This window comes from Columba livia, chromosome 1 (assembly GCF_036013475.1).
Source record: "Columba livia isolate bColLiv1 breed racing homer chromosome 1, bColLiv1.pat.W.v2, whole genome shotgun sequence".
Lineage (NCBI taxonomy): Eukaryota > Metazoa > Chordata > Aves > Columbiformes > Columbidae > Columba > Columba livia.
In genome coordinates this window covers 73,227,120-73,248,835 of record NC_088602.1, presented here as the reverse complement: position 1 = coordinate 73,248,835, position 21,716 = coordinate 73,227,120, and the positions used below count along the sequence as shown (strand labels likewise).

Sequence of the window (21,716 nt, the reverse complement as noted above, 5' to 3'; positions counted from 1 at the left end):
GGGTTTGTTTGAACATAACATTTGCACAAGATTAAGTGGAGCCGTAGTATTAAATCCACTTAATGGAGTACTGGAGCAAGTTAGGATTTGTCCATGTTGGTGAGTGCGCACAAGGCTTGCTGGCATGTGGTAGCTAGTCTTGCTCATGCCCCTCGTGTAGACAAGTTACTGCCTTCTAATTTGGTTAGCTGGGAAAAGCCTGGGTTTTTTTTTTTTTCTGGAAACAGTTAAAGGTAAACTACAGCTAGGTCTGCTTGCAGTGTTTTGCAGTATTTAATGTGACAAGGTGACTGTTACTTGCCTCAACTGAGAATTTGGAAGGCTGTGTATCCTTCCCTCCCTGCTCCCCTCCCCCAGTTTTATAACCACCCATGGCAGTTTTAGTTCACCATTCTCAAAAAGTCAAGAGCCTCAGGACTGTGTACTGAAGTGCCCTGTGGTTCAGCAGCTCTGAGGTAGCAGGACCACTTCAGTCTCCTCTGGTGGGTTTCCTGGCCTTTTTTCTGCCCTGATTCCCAAGTGTAGATGTTGGCAGGTCCACAAAAGGATGCTAAAAGGAGTAGGCAGGGATGTCATCCTCCAGCTCCCGTACTAAACAATTGTAGGTGCTGCTAAAGGGGAATGTGTGGACAAGTGTCTGTAATGTGCTGTCCCTCAATGGCATCTTGCTCTGTCCCTGCTGGAGACGGACTAGTGGGCTAGATGGCCATACATCTGACATAGCAGAGCTCTTCTTGTGCCTGTGTTGCCCACCTTGTGCAGTGGAGCACAGGTCAGGCATGTGAACTGGGTTTTGAGTAGCCAGATGGTTAAAATACTGGTCAGCGTAAATACTGTTTGTACAGTTTCTCAAGGTTGACCGCCTTTTCTTGCAAAACATGTTAAGAAAATACTGTTACTTAATTTTCACTGGAGCAATTTGGACGGAATAGCTATTTTAATTCCTTATGTGCATGCCATAATTTGTTTTGAACTTGGAATATCTGTTCTTGGATGGCTTAGACTCAAACCTTAGGTTTTGTGTTACTTTAAAGATTTCTAATCTAAATTGAGCATGTTGTTTAGAGCTTTTTGGAAAGAACCATGAAGTGAAATACAATATGCATCTCCTTCAGATTTCAGAGAGTATTTTCTATAATAAACAGTGGTTGGTGTCAGAGTGACTTAAGAGTGGAAGCTGAGTGACTGAAGCTGAGTTTTGAAGCTGAGTGACTGAAGTCAGCTAACAGTTTATCTGTTAAGTGGCTATAAAGGATATTTAAAATGTTTAACGACAGACAGCTGTTTTGGAAAATCGGGATAGTTTTTTGCAAGGCTTTTCAACATTTTAGTGCTTTTGTTTTAAATGGACAGAGGCTCTTCTAATATCTCTGCCACACAATTGTGTGACAAGCAGATATAATGGAACCAGGTTTCTGATGTATTACTGCAGGTAGACTTCCTTATCTTTAATGAAAGATGAGCCTATACAGTTTCTTTGTTCTACACAGCTGTCTATTTTCACAGAACTTGTAGAGGTCTCAAATGCATTAAGTTCCTAATCTGCTATCAAATTTGACTGAAATTAGCCAAAGGGGTTCAAAAGTTCTATGGAGAAGGAAGGACATGCATGCGTCTATACAGGGTATGAGTGCATAAATCTCATTTCACGCTAAGAACACATGTGATATAAGAGAACAAAAAAGCCTTTTACCGTACTGCATTTCACGCTCTCATGGACATGAGCGTCATCTGCAGCAGGAATACCAATCTGATAGGAAGGACACAGTGATGCTGGAGGCTGAGCTGGATTTGGTGTGGTCAGGGTAGCAAGGAAAAGATGTCAATAGGCAACCCAGCTGGTCCTGCTTACTGCGTGTCTTGCTCTAAAGGACTTCCACTCTTAACACTGAAGCAAATATCAGACTTTGTTTTATCCTTGCTGCAGCGTGGGGCAGTTTGATAATGGAAAAGCAGATCTGGACCACAAAAGAAGTCGCCCTGCTGTGATTGATGGGGAGATGAGCCTCATGTTGTCTCAGGGCTCACCCATTACTCAGAGGAGCTGCTCACACATACAGCCCTGGGCAAATCCAGCGCTCAGCAAAGATCAGGAAGGGGAGGACAGCTGAGCTATCTAAAAATACTACAGTCCTGAAGAAACTCCTGTTCGTTCTGCTGCAGCCTTTAAGGTCAGAGGTTTGAATAGCACAGAGACTGTTTCATCTACAGCAAACCAGACTGGACTGAGAAAGTAACAAGTTGAACTGATGGAGGGAGCTGATGATGTGCCACTCCCTCCAGTTTTAGGGGTGACTGTCCTTTTTTTTTTTTTAAACAAACAAACAAACAAACAACACACACACACAAAAAAAAACAAACCCAAAACAACACACTCAAAAAAAAAAAAACCAACTAGAAACCCCCCCAAAAGAGTGATACATCAGTTTTGGGGAGGAAGTGGGCTGTGTTTAACCTTGAGCAGGGACTGAGGTCTGAAAGTCCTAAATGGACAGCTCTGTGTAGCACTGAGAAAATCATATAAGCTTTCCTGGCATTCCCTACTGACTAATTTAGGCAGCTTTCCTTCCAGACAGATGGCAATTGAAGATTACCATCAGAGATAATTACCTTTCCTCATGTATAGGTAAAGAAACTAAGGTGAATAATCTTAAAAACTAGGAACTCTGCTATAGGATGAATAACCCCTAAATGTTAGCACTGCAATATGGGCTGTTGTAGTACCATTTTATAGCTCTGTAAACACAGAAATATATAAATGAACTTTTGCAGACTTTTTCATAAGGACCTGAGTTCACTTACAACAACTAACAGTTGCTCTGTGAAGAATTCCAGTTCTGGTTTTGTCTTTTAGCCTGCTCCTTTGTCTTGGGTTTTTATTGTAAATCTGGTTTCAGCTTTGTCTGAGGAAACACACTATTAATGATGCTTTGAATGCTGAAGTTGGGTACACCTAGGTCTTTGTTCCCCTTGGAAAGCATTGCCTTAGAAATAAATTCTTATGTGTGTGGTGGGTTTTCTGTTGTTGTTTTTGTTGTTTTGTTGTTGTTTGTTTTTGTTTAGTTAAAACCAAAACAAAACAACCAAAAAACGAAAACCCAAACCACACATGTTGACTTACTGGCAACCTTTCCCATTCAGAAAAGATGTTTGTTATGACTTCATGTTCTGCATTAAGTGTTCTTTAGGATTATGTTTTTCAATTAAGCTATGTGTCTTGTAACTCTCAAAATCCTCAGGATAAATACTATTTGGATACTGTATGCATTAGGTTTTCTTTTATTCACATTTAAGAAATGAAACAAAGCACTAAAAGCCTTTAGGGGGTCAGATACAGGTTCTGCTGCAACCTATAAAACGGTTCTTTGCTGGCTCAAAAATGCATTACGTACACAAAACATTCTTCTAGTTACAAAGTTGTTTATTAGAGTGTTTTATTTTGTGTGTTGTTGTTGTTGTTGTAAATAAAACTTTTTGAGTATTAATACTAAGAAAACAAAGCTGCATATAAAGAAGGCTTTTGAAAACAGCCTTAATATTTATAATACTTTAGCTTTTCCAGTCTGGCACTGTCAGTTTGGGTTTAGCTTTCTTATAGCACTTAGCAGTTAAGGTGTGTATTCTGATTAGTTTTCAAAATCCAAAGGCAATATGAATGTGTTCATTGCCACTCTGCATTGAGAGCACTGGAGGTGCAAGGCATTAATGTCAAGAGAAGCTCCTCAGACTGTTGTTGTCCTGAAGCTTTCTTCTGAGCTGGCAGGATTGCTTCCCTGGGAAACTTCTAAGACTTGATAGTAGTGTGTGGGGTAAGTGCTACCACTTATCTCTGTTTTCCTCCCTCGCTGAATTTATTTAGCTTTACGCTTTTCACTGACTTGTCTTGCTGCATTCCTGAGAATCCCAGAGCTCTCCACTGGCACACGTGCATTGCGGCAGATTGACTTGCAGAATCTGCTGTTGGGGTAAATTCTGTCTCAAACAATTGGTGGGTTTAGTTTTTTTGATGTGTGGTGTAGGTGGGTTTTTTGGGTGTGTATTGTTTGTTTGTTTTCTTTTTAGCAGCAAAGGGAGGACAGGGAACAACACAACAAAGATCGGCAAACATGTTTGGTGCTCTGACTACAGGCATGCTTTGCATGTTATTTACTTGAAAAGCAAACTGTTCAGTTTTGTGTGCTGCTAGGAGCATGTTTATTCCTATTCGCTGGGCCTCTTACTTGAAAAACACAACTTGTTACTTTTTAAAATACAGAAACTAGAAGTTCTGGTAAAAAGAGCTGTGGTGTGGTGAGGTGATGGCACTGTCTGCATATTTGGGCTAAAACCATGGTGGGAGCTTGCAAATGCTACTGTGAAAACTAGTCATACAAAAAGCACCAGTGTCTCTTCAGGGACAGATTCTGACACCAGTACAGATCAATGTTTATACTGTTATGACTAAGCAAGAAGAAGTTAGATTTATGTGGGATTTACCGTTGATGTAGATGGAGAGTATTTAATTCTCCAGGTGCTGGTAGTGAAGAAAGTGTTTTTTTGTTTGATTGGTTGGTTTTTTAATTTATTTTAGCCTAGGGTTGACATTATTTATTTTCTCCAAGCTTGACTGGTAGATGTAGTTTTGCAATTCTCAGCTTTTTTTTTTTGTGAGAGCTGAGGTTAAATCACTAGCTCCAAATCAGACAGAGCTAGGTGTTTCAGATATCCTAGGCATTATTAGAAGACAAAGTGTGCCTTGTTTTACAGTGAACTTAATGCTGTAGTGAATGTGCATGTATACTACAGAGGAAAGACCTTTATTTAGATTGATCATAGTTTTGGGGGGGAGGGGAGGGGCAGGTGGACTAGTGAGCTGCTGTGGTTTGTAACTGAACCGTTTTGAAACCTGAATACTTTGGCTATTTCCAGCCTTTTCTCCTTCCACTTTTTCCCATCTCTTTTCTCTAGGGAACCTAAGAAGGATTGTTCATTTGACTTAGAGCATCTGAGTCTGCAGGGCAAAGGACAGTGGGTGTGAATGAGTAACTGATGTTGTAGTGGCATGTATATCTTTATATTAATATGTTTTTTTTTCTCAAGCATTGTGTAGTACATCTGTAGTCTTTGTTGTTTAAAAGGGGATGAAGACGCAAAACAACTCAAACCCACGATGCTCTGTTCCTTCAGGAAGAGCAGCTTTCAAGTTGACAGAAAACTTGTCAGCTGTGCAAATCAAGGTATGAGGAGAAAAGGACTTGAACTCTGCCCCCTAGAACGTGTTGCATGGCTTCCAGTCTTTCTGGAAGAAGAGCTGAAGGGAGTCAGGAAATGAAGGCTGAGAAGGCACAGTGTAGTCACCACAGTATGCAGGAGGAGCTGCATGGATATTTTAGCACCTGTTCTCTGTATTTTGTCCTATCGTGTATTATACTGACACCTATGATCTGTAATATGTAAATAGCAGCCTAGCTTATACTGGCTAAAGCTTTAAAGGTTAATCTGGGAGAGTACAACAGGACTGGAAGAAATCTTTCAGCTAAGGCTGTGTTACTGAATTTGTGTTTTGGTGTGTGGTTTGTTTTTTTTATTTTTTTTTTATAGGTGTAGTTAGAGCTGGATTTGTCATGTTTACTTTGATTAAAGCTTTGGGATTTGGGGAAGGAGAGCTATCTGTGCTCAGCTCATACATTCTTTTGGATTTGCATGCATAGATTAGCTTTTGACTGAACCCAAAATACTTGTTTTCTGTACTGCACTGCAGCTCTGTGGCTGCTGGGCATGGCAATATAGCTGCTGGTCTGTGTTCAAGTGCACTGGAAGAAGAAAAGGGGGGAGAAAACTGGCAAAATATGTTGAGGGGAGGCCTGTGGAGGGACAGGACAGGGAAAGCATATGGAAGTGTTTCTTTACATTGGTGCACCTTGGCATAAATTGGCCACTTCCTTCTAGTCTTCATCTCAAAGCAAGGAGCTGCGGCTGTGGACTTCATAGTATTCTTTTTTGTAATTACAGGCAAGGTTTCTGGAAATCTGTGATGCTTAGAAAGCACCAGTTAGATGAGAATGTAGTAATTGTTATTTTTCTGCTTCCCCTCAAAGCTACAAGTGGGATTTAGATCTACTCAGGGCTGACTTTTAAACTCAAGTTAGCAGTGTTTAACTGTACTACAAAAAGTGTGTCCATTGCTGGAACGAGCCCTAAGCCATTTTAGAACATTAGGGAATATTGTTTTCTAACTTGGAGGGCAAAAAGAATGTAAAACCGACATTGACCAGCTGGGAAATATAAAACCAGCTCTATTTTACACTTGCAGTTTTGGTTGTGTGTTTACACCATGCAATGGAACATGGTGTTACCTTGAGCTGGTGCCAGGGATCCACATCGCACTGTGATAATCTGAGCCAAAATATTAGTTTGGCTCTCAAGGGTGGCATAGCAACACTGTCGTAACCCCAGCCTGGAGGTAACATGTTCTGCCACTCAGTAGGGCCAGTTAACTCCGCAGCACACAGTTGCACCAAATTCTGCTTGTATTTGAGGACCATTTCAGTGATACTTAATACCTGTACTCCATTGTATTGTGCTCATCAGGGTTTTCTGGCAGGATGCACTGGCTGATGCTTTGTACTCCTGTTTTTCATCCCTGGAGCTAGTAATTGGTGTCAGTATAAGTGACATTAAATTTTTCTAAAAGTGATTTCTCTGTGAAACAACACGCATCATTGATTGTGTTACCTCTGAGAACAGGATGACAGCAGTCTTTAGCAGCCGAAAGGGGGACTGTTTCATTAAGCTTTAAGAAGTTTTTAGTAACTTGACCTAGGCTTGTACATGTCTTCTTGCTGTCCAAGAAACAGTCTGAGTGTGTGCAACTTCTCTTTGGTCTTTGCATTTTTTTTGTTCCTGCCCCCACTGTGGCGCACATGAAAAGCTGCTGGGTGTTCAGACAAAGGGAGGGAAGAGGAGTGGAAAAGGAGTTACACAACTGCACAGATGATATTGCACTAGATAAAAAGGAGGGAAGAACAAGAGAGTCTGAGTGTGGTGATAAGAGTTGAAGTCAAGACTTGGAGGCCCTTTACAGCTTTTGCCAAACTCTCCCAATTGCTAGTGTGTCTTCCTGGTGTCTCCTGCGAGTAGCAGGCTGCAAACCCTTGTTTCATAAATCTTGCCTGAAATATTGAAGGGCTATTTGACTAAAACAAGCCACCCTATGTGATTTCTTGCATTTAAAAGTGATAATGGGAAAGAGCTGAGAGCCTGGGGCTGGACGTGAAGGTTTGGAGGGGTGTGGGTGCTGCATTGCCTGTTATGCCCAAGATGAGAGAAACTGTGCTCGCTTCCAGGCCTGCCTGCAGCCTTCTGGAAGGGCATTAATATCCCTCTTCTACCAGCCATCCTGTTCAGGTAAATTAGGATTGCAGGGCGTGAAAATAAAATAGATTTAACTTTACGCAGATTCTTTATCAATATCTTTTTGCTGAAGGATGTGCCTGCGTGAGAAGAGTTCTTGAGCTTATAAGTAGGACCAGAGAGTCACACAGGAGGGAATGTGATGGCAGAGATCTTAGAAGATTTTGGACAGGAGCAAACTGAAATGGTGATTATAAATGAAAAATACTGATTAAGTTGTTGTTTAGCTTTGTTTTACCCAGCTGGCGGGCATGTTCTGATGAGGAGCAATATACTATTGTCTCTACTTGAAGCACAAAAATGGGATAAAATAATAATGAATTGTCCACAAAAATGATAAATGTGTTGTTGTCTCTTGTGGTACAGAATAGGTTTCACCATTAGCAGGATGATGAAAGGGAGGGAGGCAAGCACTTAGGCCCTAAACCAAATCTATTAAATCTTGAAGTCTGTCATTAATTAGTGTGTAGCCACACAAAAGGTCAGAAGTGGACACAGCTCTAGTCTGCATCTCTCCCCAGTAGATGAATGTCAGCAGAGGCTATGTTTCTAGCTGTAGTAGCTGATAAAGAACAAGAGCTAACTAAATATACTAAACATCACTACTACTCTAGTAGTAAGTCTTCTTGAACATCACTGCTTGCTGTTGAGTACTTGGAGAAAAGACTATCTTGCTGTTTCTTTTTAGGTCTTCTGCAGTAGTTGGAGAAAGGGTAAATCTTAGGGGAAGCATTGGAAACCTGCCTTAACAAAGAGAAGCTGTCTCTGAAGGAAGGACATCTCTTTTTTCACAGTTATTAGGATGTCATGGAAGTAAATGGCTAGTTCGGTATGTTGTTGGAAGGGAAGAAAGCTCCTGTTTTCCTAGTCAGTAAATACTGCTGCTTATCCCCTTGTTGAAAAAAATAGGGCAGAAAGAGCCTGAAAAGTCTTATCTTCCAGTGCAGGAGAAATCTTTAACTGCTGATAAAGATGGTACGTGCGCTGTGATGGTGAAAGTCCCCAATGACATTTTGACACAGTAAAACCTTATTTTTTTTGTGTCATGTTTTTCACAGGCCTCCAGGAGCAGGAATAACTGCTTTATTTTTGTGTGGGGTGGGGCAGGTTAATAAGAATCTTTTCCAATTAAGATGCTGTTAAACTTCTCACTTCAAATCACTGTTGTGGGAGGGTTAGAAATGTAGCCTTAATTCAGGGCCACTTTGCTAGGATAACCCAATGGGTCTGCCTTCCTCATTTAAACAATATTTCAGAGGTCTTCTGTTTCTTAATAAACTAAAACCAAAATGACCATTGAAAAAATTTGAGGCTTAGCCACATCAGTAGCTTTAAGACTATTGTATTGTCTGCTGCAGTGTTTCCTTCTTCAAGAGGGGGAGAGTTAATGAACTATGCTCATACTTAGAGCAAGAAGTGGAAGAGTTAATGCTGAGTCGTGTATACATTTGGCAGAAGAAATATGGAGGTGCATGCATGCCATAATGTGCTTAAGTTTTGACAGCTTGAGACAAATGATAGCATGAGAGAACTCCTTGGTCGTCCTTCCGCTGGGCATGGGATACATCCTGGCCAAAAGGCAGCAGTGCTGCAGGACTGGTGATCACAAGCAAGCCCACAAAATACTGCCTACATCATAAAAAACCCCTGATGTTCCTTTTTAAAACTTTTAGTAGGGTTTTTATGTGCTTTTTCCCCTGTCCCTTTGAATTTCAAGGTTAACTCAAAGCACATTTTTCAAGCTCACTTCCCTTCCTCCCCCATAGCTACAAGGGCCAGGAATGTGAGGTCTCAGTGAGCTGAAATTTTCATGCTGTCAGTTAACTGCAGCAGGAAGGAGCTGAACTGTCACAGGACTGGGTATGTAGCTAAGAATACTTTGAGATGAGTAGTACTTGATTTAGCAGTAACCACTTTTTAGTTAAATGTTTATTAACTCTTTATTTTAGAAATAGTGGTGATTTACAAATAAGTGGGATAGATGGAAAAGCCTCCTGCATTGTATTATTAACAACCTAATTTTAAGCAAGAAAGCAAAAGGAAGGCTTGCAAACGTTAAGAATAAAGGTGATTATAGTATGATTATATCATTTCTCAGTCCAACAGCTGTAGTTTCCTGTGTGATATACTTTTTTAATTTAATTCTGTGGCCGCATCAACTGCATATGTAAGTGGAAAGATAAACAGAGGCTACAAGATCATGGCTCATATCAGATACCACACTTACTAAAGTAGCAGGATAAAGATGAATAGTAAGTAAAGATGCACCTCTGAGAAGGATGTTGGTTCTCCACTTCCACCAAAGGAAGAAAAAATTAGCCTCTGGGCTTTATGTAGCTGACTTGTCACACACCAAATGTGTTTCTGCGGTGGGTTGGTCAGAGCTGGGGTGGACCCCTCTGTCCATAGGAGATGCAGGCTGATCTCTGAGCTCTCTTAATACCATTACAGGCTGTCTTGGCTAATGCTGTAATTGCAGCTCTGCCTTGGCAGGGCTGGGAAGTTGAACAGCGGAAGTTAGCTTACGTTACTATTAAAAAGTGCTTGCGAATCTTTTTACAACACTTACGCATCCTGTTGCTTGCTTTCAGGAAATGGACTAGCTAACACCATGAATGTTGGGCATTGGCCCCTTGGGTTTCTCTCCGCTTTCATTGCCCCTCACTGTAGGCTTTTCAGAAAGAGGAGGGAATTGAATGGTGGAGTTGCAGCTTTGTACTCCTTGTTTTGCTTAGCCCTGGCCGACCTTGACCTAAGGGTACTATGACCTCTGTCATTCAGGTTGCTGAGCTTAAATCAAGATGCCATGTCTGTGTAGTGATAAATAAAATGGCAGTCACAATCCTGTTTACATCTGAAGTGTGTCTTCTCAATTGCCTCTTTTCTTGCATCTCTGTGAGAATTTTCTAGTGCAATATTTTCATCATAGGAGTTTGTTTTCCTTTCATTAACTTTCTATAACACTCAGCTATTTCAAATAGGAAGGGAGAGCTGGAAAATGCTGTCCTCATTAAAAATACACACAGAATAATTTCTTCTGTAAACAAGGCAATGGTTCTGTTTACTAAATCAGGTTAAGAAAGTCTTCACTAAAAATACAGCTTTTTTTGACTACACAGCTTTTTTTGACTACAGAACTTTCTCTTCAAAACAGGGAATGAAGTCAGGCACTGGGATATGGGATGGTAAGAAGACACTTGTAAAATTAAAGACCATTTTACATTCCTAAAAGCTGAATTAGGTACATACTTAATGATGTTGCAATCTCATGTGTGTAATAGGCTGAATGTCCTGTGTAAGATGCTGGAAGTTGTTACAGATTCCTTATGATCCTGTTTGAAGAACAATGTTGACATCTGTTTTCTTGTTCTAATGATTTTTTTGCAGGCTGTACAAATATCTTTGTAAATACTTCACAAACAGAACATTTTTTTTCCTGTGAACAATACTGTTATGTATAATATTTTGATTTTAAAGGACCTTTTATAGGCAGCTTTCCATGTCTTTTCGCTGTTTTGTAATTTGGTTGACTCTTTAGCAAGGTTCTCTTTTACATTTCAGTCAGCAAAATCAGCAGTTTGATCAGTTGTTAACTTAGCAAGTTTATCTGAAGAGCTTGTTCATTATGTTCTTTGTTTAACTGAAGTGTGGGTTGATTTAATTAGTGAGTAAAAAGTGAACGGTTGCTTTCCCCTTTAGTTTTAGTAAACTTTTGCAAAGTGGGAGGGGGTAAAAATACTGACAATGAAAGGAAAACCAAAAAAACCCCAACACTTTTCTTCAAGTAAATGAACCAATTGCTGTTAATGACACTTGACTAAACCCAGTAGGTGAGTGTTCTTGTAATATTCTTGCAGTTTTCGGGAAACACTTAGAAAATTATTGCAAAAGCTCAGGGTTTGGTCTAGAAGTTGACAATGACTGCAAAAAAAAAAAAAGAAGAAAAATTGCAGGGACTCTTCATGAAGAGTCAATGGAGTTGGAGCTGTGGGGGAGGCAGCCTGCCTTCCTCATGGGGAATGAAAGGTTGAAATTGCAACAGCTGCAGCCTATGAGTATTCATCCAGCACAGCCTGGAGGATATACTTAAGGTTGATAGATTATAGCTTGTTCATTGTATGGCTTTGTTACTGGTAGATGCTGTTATAAAACCCCATCTCTCACCCTACACTTAAACTCCTGTGAAAGATACTGGGTTGGGGGTGGAAGATAAATAGGCAAGTGGTGGCTTGTTGCACTCAAGTAATGGTAACAAATAGTTCACTGTTAAGTATTTCTTCAGGAGTGAAGCTGAGTGGCAGTAGTTTGCTTTTCAATTTCTATTAGGAAAATACAGCTTTTTCTAGTAGTTTATTAACCTTTAAAATAAGGTATGATGTTAAGATGTTATTAACATAAACCATATTGCTGTAAATCGGTTGGACCATATCTACCTCAAGTTTTGTTGCCTTAGAGTTGTTTAATGCAGGTTTAAAATAACAGCAACTTTAATTCCCTTTTGCTTTTTAGAATTATTAACCAAAAAAAAGACCCACAAACAAAAAAACAAAACAACAACAAACACAACAAACCACAATGCTAAAGGCTCTGCTATTGGAAAATGCAGCAGTGTGTTTGGGTATGGCTTATTTTCGCTAGAAGGTTGTTTATTACCTTCACTTGAAAATATAGATGTGCAAGGAGGTGTTTATGCATTGAGGTGCACTGAACCTGCTTAGCATAATAGGGGGAGAAGTGAAAATAATAGAGGGATATAGCTCTCGAGTAAATTTTCACAGTAATTTCTGGCTATTTTGGACTTTCAGAAGATTAAGCAACAATAGTTAATCCATATCTACTGAAAGGGCAGCTCAGTGTTAGACGTGAGCAATGCAGAACTTGCTTTTTTGCCCTGTGTATCTTGCCAGATAGATGAGCTTCTGGTATTTCTCTGGTTTTCTTTTACCAGCCTGTGCAATGAGGTGAAAACTCTATTTGAAAAATGAATACTTTCCCTGCTATTTCTCCATAACTTAGCAAGTTCCACAAATTGGGTCCTAACATTGTTTCCCCGCTTTGTGATGCGTGAAAACAGCATTTTTCTGTCACTTAAGCAATGAAGTCTGGTCTGAGTCAAGAGCTGGAGACTGTACAGGACATGAGGGCATAAGCTTCAGTGCAGTTTTAAATGTCCAAAACCAGAGTTTTAAGGATATTCAGTGATCCTAACAAAGCCGGTAGCAATTTGTGGAAGTTCATGCGCTATTCTGCTTCATCAGCATCAGCTTGTCTGCCTCCTGCAAAGTGCCAATGCTTGTTTAAGTGTGTAGTTATGGAAACCGATAGTGGGTGATGCAATAAAGAGGGGAAGTGCGGGTACCTGTAGTGGCGAACTTCTGAACCAAGGGGGCTGCCAGTGTACAGAAAGGAGTTGCTACTCTGACATGCTTCTGGAAGAACCCATATTCCTCCTGTGTCTTCAGAGAGAGCCTAGAGTGAGCCACTCTTAATGTTTCTGTGGAGGAATATGCATGTGTGATAAGTGTAGAGCAGCATTGAACTCCTGACATTGGCACCTGGTGTGAGGAATCAAGCTGGAGTGATCCCCTGTCAAATTTGTGGTGATAGAGGATGGCTGTAATGACGATGATTTCCATTTGTGGGTTTCAAGATGCTTTATAAAAGTTAATTTTAATACCATAACTTGATGTTGTTGTTGTTTTTCTTACATTTCAGGTCTACCAGTCATGAAACGAATTCTTCTGTTTTTTATCCTGGCTGCTGCTGTTATGTATGGCATACTGCACGGAAATCTGTGGAGAAATAACCTCTACTGGTATGATGATGCTTTGTTCACTTGTGCAGACACCCTCATGGCTATGTGAGAAATGTGGCTGTGAGCTGCTGTGTCACTGAACAGCTGTTTACTAGACATCAACAGAAGTCATTACCACTCTCTGTGTTTGTTTTGAGGTTGTGGGGTTGTTGTTGTTGTGAGTTTTTTGTTTGTTTGTTGGGTTTTTGTGAGTGTTTTTGTTTTGTTGTACTGAGGGAGTGAATGTGATTGTTCTGTCTTGTCCCCCACTTCTCTTGTGTCACTGTTAAACCTAGTAGTCAATTTGAGCCTGATTGGTTGGAAAGGTCAGGACCTCAGAGACAGTGAGCCCCTCTGAGTTTTGTGAAAATAGGTGCTCAGGTGAGGAGAGAAATCTTACCTTGTGTATGTTGTGTGTCCATGTCTCCCCCAACCCAATGTGTGTTTAGTTTTATCTTGTTCCTTTAGATGTCTGATAAATGATGTGGTGAAGACCTGCTCCACACATGGGAATAACTGCAGGTGTAGTGGGCACCTTTTGAGATGCTGTGATTTGCCAAGTCTCAGTGGCAAATGTGTGGGAAGTGAGCCTTCATTGTCTCCAGGCTGCACGGGACAAGTGGCTTGAGACCTAAAATTCAGGGTGCTTGTCAAAGAACTTGAGTTTCCATTGGCCTTTGCACCAACTGTGACCAGGACTGACCAGATTGTTTGTGTTAGGAAGATAATAGTGGTAGCTTTCAAAAGTAGTGATTGATGTGCCTCTGTTTGTCTTGTTTATAGCATACAATCGATAAGAGTGGCTTTTTGTTGTGGTTTGTTTCTAGCAAACCACAGTGTTGTGACATTTCCCTTTTTGCAGGATTAGCTTTTATGGACAGTCTTCCTCTGTGAGGGCCCCTCCTTCCTATGAGACTAGTGGAGTTACCCAGTAAGTTCAGCAGTTGAGCATTTTTGTGGTGGGATTTTGTTTGTTTGGTTGGGTTTTGGGCAGGTGGGAGGTATTGAGACTAAAATCCATAGCCTTTGTTTGTAGGCTCACTGTTCAACTTGTTATTGTACAGCTGTGTCCATTGGCTCTTTCTGTTATGAACACAATTATAACGTGTCTGGCAGAAAGGAGTTTATCCATGTCATGTTTCCAGTGTTTTTTAAATATTTATGGCCACTTACAGTGACTGTCTGTAAAAAGCAATTAATTGTTTGAAAGACATTTGTTTACAACATCATAATTTCTGCAATTTTGAGTTATACCTGAATAAAATTAACAGAGCTACAAGGGCAACTTTTGTGCGTAAAATTTAATAAGTCAGAGATGTTGTTCACTTGTGATGTGCAAGTATGTTTAGAAGCAGACCTCGCGCTAATATGTTCCTGCAGTTAGGGTGGTGGGACTAATGAGTGCCTATGCTGAAACTTAAAAGAAGGCTCTGTTCTCTCTGAAAACCGTATTGCAAAATGCCGTCTGTGAGGCTGATGGCGGAAAGCAACCAGCTGGCCAGCTGATAGATTTCACAGAATGCTTCCTCAGTGTCAGTATTCACATGACAACTTGAAGTTACTGAAAGCAATTAACCTTAATGGTCTGTTTGGCTTGTGACTCTAATGTGGTGGTTTCATCCTTCTGTTCTTAACACAGCCCAGATGCATGCGTTGCTCAAAATGAACTTTACCCTCCTTTCTGGGCTTCATATTTGTTATTAATTGGGCTAAATTGCCAAGGCGGGAATCTGCTTAGAAGTGTAAATCTTAGCCTTATTATGAGAGGAATGACCTATCCCTAAAGAATCTCATTTTCCTTGAAGTACCCTATGTGGTGCTGTCTATTCCCTTCTCCAAACAAGACTCCCCTGAGGAGTGCTGGTGATGCTATCTGGTATGGCTGCAGGGGGTGGTTCAGCCCAGGTGTCCTGCTTCTCTGCAGGTGGGCATGAGATCTCACCTCTGGTTATGGCTGCTTTGATAGCTGGTGAGCAAGGAAGGTGTGAGATAAAAGCCTTTACCAGTAATACTAGTAAAATCCATCTTTTAGAATACAGATAGAGGCAGTAATGAAAACCTGGTGTGGTGTTAACCTGGTAATCAGCTTACTAATTTGGCATGTCCAAGCTTCCCTTCCTTATTGCTGCTGCCCGTTCCTGTCCTTGCTATTTATTTTAAATTGTTTTGCAGGCTGCCACCTACAGATGTGGAGAGAAGGAATGCACTGGACACTTGTCTCCTGAAACCAGCATTTGAATCTTTATTGGGGTGAGTCTTCTGTGGGAGGTGGAGAGGAAAGGCTGTGCTCATTGAGGTAAAAATGGGCTGTTTACATATTCTGGACTATTTTACATTTTGATTCACTTCTGGAAGGTATAACTTTTGGACTGGGGTTCATTGCTGATTTTCCTGGTTGTGGCAACACAAGTTGTTTAATTTGCCATTGTTCAGCATCTGAACAATACCACACAGCCAGTTCAACGTGATGATGTACTGAATAAATAAATAAAGACTTCCTCTTCAGATATTGTAGCTAATAACAGTGAAACAATTTTAATGATTGAAATACAAGACTTTTTTTTTTTACCCATTTTTACATTCCCCTTTTACATTCCCTGTAGAAGAAGCTGTCATGTCTAAGACTGAAACTCAGGCATGCTGCTATTAAGAACCTGGACTTTAAGACTTCTTTTGGTAGTGAAGTATTTCTGTAGCAGCCGGGGATCAGAGAAGTTTTGAAAATATCTTGATTTTATTTGGAAAGAAGAGTATGAAATATGCAAAAATTCACCCCATCCTTAATGATATAAGATTCTTCCCCTTCAATGGAGTTTTAATTTTAATGGAATTTCATTTTAAAGAAATTTGGGATTATTCATGGTTTTCTTTTGATAGTATTGTTGAATTGTGTGTACGTGTCCTCCACTTTAAAGTATTTATAGGAAGATTCCTTTGTAAAGCAGCAGTCAGATGGAAAAAGCAAGAGCTTCAACCCAAAACAAAGGAGGTGTCCAGTCACAAAAGTGCATCCAAGATGTTTGTGAGGAAGCACAAGTCTTAAATGAGATCAATGAAGTGCTACAGGACCAGAAGCTGTATTATTGGCTTTGTGTTTTACCTGAGCGAACAATGTCCTTGAGAAAGCCTGGGAAGGTGTTTAGACCAAGTCCTGTCTGAAGGAGTCTTAAAGCTCTAAGCAAACACACCATTGCTGCTTTCTTTTTTTTTGTCCTTTTAGTGTATGAGAAAGCATGGCTTTATTTCAATGCTGTTATAGTTCTAAAGAACACTGAAGGATCTCAGGTTCTTTTCCCCTGAAGCAGTCCTGTAGTCTTTGTGTCGGTAGCTGCCTGGCCTAGAGCAGTGGTCCCGGGTCCCTCACCCACCCAGTGTCCCCCAGGCTGTCACTGTGTCAGAGCAGCCCTGGTGCTGCGTGAGGGTGCAAGGATGGACTTGGGGATGCGCAGCAAGAAGGTGGCAGGTGCAGAGCTAGAACAAGAGTCTCTGGTGTATTTCCATTGCTCCTTCACAGGGATAGTTTACATGAGCTGAAGATCTGGTCTGTGCACTTTGGCAATTGCCTGGGGAGGTTGAAAGGATTTCTAACCTGGCAGAATTATTTATTGGAAAGCAACCAAAGCTAGAGGAGTTAGAGTTAAGGATCTCTTTGCACTAGGTGAATTATTTATGTCAAAGCTTACCAGCTGTTTCTGAACAGCAAAGCAAGTTATTAAACTTAATATGGGTGCTTAGTGCATGATATCTCAAAGTTGGCTGGTCTTGCTTAACCAATGTCCCAGTTCTTACTGGATGGGGGTGTGTCATTTTGTGTTTTTTTGTTTTACTGTTAATATCTTCTGAATATGTAGAGTTTAAAGAGAGAGATACTTTTTTATGAACCTGAAAGGGAGGGGATTTGGGATTTTTTTTAACAGCTGTTAATATTCTTACAGGAAAAACAAGTTGTGTGCTGGCTGTGGGTATTTGTGATCAACACTATTTTTTCTCATTGTGACTGTATGCTTCTGCATTAACATTTTAATACAAAACCTAGTATGTAGGACTGCTACAAAGTCAGCCAGTTCAGTGAGTGCATGTCCGCTTAACTCCAAGGTGAAGCCAGGGGCACGGTAGCATGTGACAGGATTTGGTCTCCTGTTCACTCTTTTGGCTTGACTTAGCAGATAAAGGTAATTAGAGTCCCTTCTCTCCTCTGAAATAACCCTTGTCTACGGTTACTGTCTTTTGAAGAAAGAAGTGACCTGTTTCTATCTTGATGCTTGTAAGATACGATCCTGTCATGCCCTAGTTTGTAGGAGGAATGGGTTTTGGAGGCAGACCTTGTTGTGATCCCCACGTGCCATCCTTCTCATTGCAGGGCAGCCCTGGCACATTGACCTGGGCCCCTTCAGACACCTGAAGATGCTCTGCCGGAGCATACCTGATATGCTGCAGTGTTCAATCTGTGGGACCCTACTGGAGTTAGTGTAGAGTTAAAAACCAATGAGATGTGTGTAATGTGGATGTGAGAACTCCATACCTTTTTGTTGTATAGCTGTATTCCTGTTGCCCCGAACTACTTGATGTCAACACAGCCATGAAGTGCCACTTGTTTGGAGTAGGAGCACATCTCAAATAAGCTGATGTTTTCAGGGGATGGTATTTCCAGGTCAAAACACCTTGTTTCAAATCCCATTCTTATTTATTAAATTGCCATATATAATAATAACTCTTAATTTTCCTTGCTGCCTCTGTTATGTACTTTTCAAACCTGAAGTTATTGTCTTCTTGGGTTATGGATTCTCTTAAATATGCTGTTTCATGGTGTAAGCTTTCAGTCGTGTAATTTTAGTGTCTCTATATAAGTTACATAACCAGAGAAATAACTTATCTCACTCTCTACTTATATTTTCCATGATAAAGTCTTCTCCTTTTCCGTCACCTGCATTCTTTCCCTGTGTCCATGACTTTTCTCCTTTTAAAATTTGATAATACTTGAAGTAGGATAAAGAAAGCTTTTTTTAAAAGCAGTTATGTGAACTATTAGCTTATTCAAATATGTCACGTGGATTTTTGAAACTTCTTTCTTTTTTCCTTCATTAGTGTTGACAAAATATACCCGTTCCTGTGTGCTAATGATTTTATCAGAGTGGCAGAGTTCCACGGGAGCGATAAGTTTGAACTGCCTTATGGAATAAAGAGAGCAGGTTTGTGTTCCCCATGTACCTTATTTTTTTTAACAGAAATACATAAATGTCATGTAAAGGCACCTGAATCTTTGGCCCTGGTCTTTCCTGTTCATTGATGCCAATCCTTTTGGGGGTATCTAGCAGTGACTTAATGGTTTCCTTTAGTCCCTCTGACCTGGCACCTTCCTATTTTTAACAAATAGAACACCATATTGGGGTTGCCTCTCTTAGCAGAGGAGCTCCAAAAAGATGAGAGTGAGAAAGAGTGGAGCTTATTCAGCAGGCTGGAGTGCTAAAGATATCTAAGATATGATACTGTCCCTGGCTGTGCAGCCCCACCTTCTGGGTCAAGGCTGCTTCTGTTTAGTTTGGAGGTGTCTAGAGTTAAAAAACAAAGGGAATTAGGATGCATGTCTTGGAAACTCTTCCAATACTTATTTAATGTATCTAGAATTTTTATTTTTATTTTTTTTTAATACAAATCTCATGCCATTTTCCAACAAGAGAGTGTTTGGGTGAGAAAATCTTCCCAGAGAGTAGCTCTGATAAATCCAAATTTGACATCGTTGGTTGTCCTGTGGCACTAAATTACAAGCATTCTTATTTTGAGTTTCTTATACCCAGTGTGTAAGAACTACTGTGTTTGAAAATGCTGTAGTCAGGGTGGCATGATTATTTTTATATTGGAGAGCACTGAACACTTTGATTAACTGCCTTTGTATTTGCTTTCTAGAACAATTTTTTCATTTAGCTCTTTCAAGACTGCAGAACTGCGGACTTTCCAATGAAGATGACAGGTGAGATGGTTTATTTGCTACTGTCCCTGTTCATTGCATTTTCAATATTTAATATTTATCTGAAAAAGAATGTCAGTGGCGTTATCCTGAAATTGCTCAAGTTAGCCACGATGCAGATCTGACTCTGACAGTGTTCAAGCGATATGTAACTGATACCAAGACATAAATCAGTTTGGTTTTAAACATAAATAGCACCAGCATTTCAGAATTATTTTTCTGTTAGGGAGCTTAAACTTAGATTTCCTTTTATAAGTGCATTATGAATTTGTTAGCTGAATGCAGTCCCACCTTCCTGTAGTATCTTTTTTATACTCAAGGAAAGTGAAACCACCCCTTAAAAATTGAACATCATCCCTCTTTCAAAGCCATTGTTAGTGTACTCTGGAAAATGTTTGAGGTAAACAGATGCAAACCAATGACTGTTTCTACGCAAATAAAATCTTACGCATGTGCCCGTTTTCCCTTGTTCACATGTACACTCAGCTTCCTTTTCCCATGAATGAGGGAGACGTTGGCAGCCAGGAAAGGCTGTTCCTGGCATTTCGGGGGAACTGGGGTGCGGCGTGGAGCGGAGCATGCCTTAGATAACTCGCTTCCCATGCGTTAGATTGCCCTGTTTAAATCTCTTAGTTAGAAGCCACTTCTGCCAGGAGTTTTTATTTGGTTTTGGAGGGTCTTGCTGTGTGTGTGACTTGTTGGAGTGTGTTTTGGGTGGGTGTTTTTTGCATGTGTTTTTTTTTTTATTTTCTTGAGGTGGTGTAGTAGGTTTGGCTAGTATATTAAATTCCAGTGTTTACCAAGTAGTGCAAATAACTACTTAGGTTTACAGCCTAGAAAATGGGCTGACAACCTGCAATATGTCGTGTTAATATGCAGACTTCTTAATAGAGTTGAATGCAGATAATGCTAAGGTTGGCTGTACTTGGTTTTGGTTTTTAATTGAGAAGATCAAACAGAAGATTGTTGCTTCAAGACAAATGCCGGGATCACATTTTAATTAAACTTGAGTGGAATATGAACAAAATAATTGGAGTTCGAGCCTAAGAATTATCTTGGTTTTAATACCCAGTTTTTTTTTTCTTCACCTACTGTACTCCTTCCTTTCCTTCTGTCTATTATCTATTTCTAGGATGTTCAGGAAACAAAAAAAGGAAAAAACACTATTTTCTATCAGGAGTGTGATAACTGGGGAATTTTTGACAGAATTGGCTGCCAAAGGCTAGTTTTTTGTCTGGAGTTTGGAGGAAAATGCCAAATGTTGCATTAGAAGTTTCCTGAAATTGCAAGTTCAGCACTATAATAGTTTTGGCTGTAAAGTAGAGGTGTTTGCAGTACAGCATAGCACTTTCTAAATGGGAGTGTCTGTCATACACATCTAAAGTAAGGTAGTTGGTACTTACACTTTGAATGTAGGTTCTCTGGGATACAGATGTGTTTAGTGGTTCTGCGAAGTATGCTTCACTTTAATAAAAGCAATGTACTTCAGTAGTACTGAAGCAAAATGAGGACTATTACCATTTAGTAGGCAGTGGTATAAACAATCAAGTGTACAATGACTTCATACAATGTATTCTTTTTAGATCCATCAGGTTTAGTGTATAACACTGTAGTAAGGAAGGTTTTTTTATATATACATTTAACCAAAATACAGAGACTTTTAAATGTGAAACGCTTTGGAAATCAGTCCCAATGACATTATCTTCTAATACAGAATTATTAGACAGCTCTATATTGCTATTGCCCAGTTCAGCCTTCTTGGCAGAATACAAAGGGAATTTCCATATAAAATACTCTTGGAGCGGAGTGGGGGAACCTGCTATGAAGTATTTTAACAAATGTTAAGCTACCTGAGCACCAAATCTATGGTGCTTGTATAGCTGTGTTTGTGTGTGACTTAAGTAAAACTGCACATGGTCAGCTGCAAGGGATTTTTTTTTTCCCAAACATAAGTGGAATTCTCACCATATAAAGGTCTAGTTCTCCAAAACTGGAGTTGAATAGTGTCACTGACTTCAGTAGAATAGTCTGTAGGAGAAAGGGTTTTCCAGGCTAGGGGTATATCCAAAGAGTAACCTCTGAACAGCCGTGTTCTGGAGTTTCACTGGCCTTTCAGAGATCCCCCAGTAACTAGTATACTAAGTTGGCCTCATGGGCTCTCTGAAGACTGCTTGTTTCAGACTCACCTGGGAAACAAACTTACTGCAAGAGAGTGTGTATCTACAACAGCAGCCTTGCTGATGCTGACACCCAGCTTCCACTGAACTGCTCTGCCCACGTGGCATTCTTTGTCACGGCCATGTTCCTATGCTGTCCTCATAGTTACTCACTGGGCACTCGCAGGACTCTAAGCTCAACAGCAATAAATCCTTACAAATGCATTTTCGCAATCCTGAGTCTACAAAATGTGACCTGTGCATCCTCCTTTTATGAAATAACCTCAAAGGAAATAATTTGCATTCCTCAACTGACTTATGGGGGTGTGTGTTGAAGGAGTTGAGATTGAGATCTTTTTCCTTTTTCAGAGAGGCAGTATTTCAGTGGAATGTGGAGGATGTAAAGCCT

The 21,716-nt window shown here is 40.2% G+C and overlaps 1 protein-coding gene across 11 annotated transcripts in view; it reads left to right on the top strand.

Moving 5' to 3' along the window:
- The window catches only part of ST3GAL6 (ST3 beta-galactoside alpha-2,3-sialyltransferase 6), a 46,399-nt gene that overhangs the window by 5,929 nt on the left and 18,754 nt on the right, over positions 1–21,716 (top strand). For 6 of the 11 annotated variants that reach the window (XM_065062518.1, XM_021299658.2, XM_065062547.1 and 3 more), the window contains 5 exons: positions 13,108–13,207; positions 14,049–14,117; positions 15,359–15,436; positions 18,272–18,375; positions 19,091–19,154. In XM_065062518.1, the coding sequence (XP_064918590.1) occupies positions 13,119–13,207; positions 14,049–14,117; positions 15,359–15,436; positions 18,272–18,375; positions 19,091–19,154 (404 nt within the window). In that variant the 5' untranslated portion in view covers positions 13,108–13,118. Of the gene's footprint in view, positions 1–9,215; positions 9,253–13,107; positions 13,208–14,048; positions 14,118–15,358; positions 15,437–18,271; positions 18,376–19,090; positions 19,155–21,716 lie in introns of those variants that run through there. The other 5 variants (XM_021299661.2, XM_065062537.1, XM_065062541.1 and 2 more) reach the window with 2 other exon arrangements.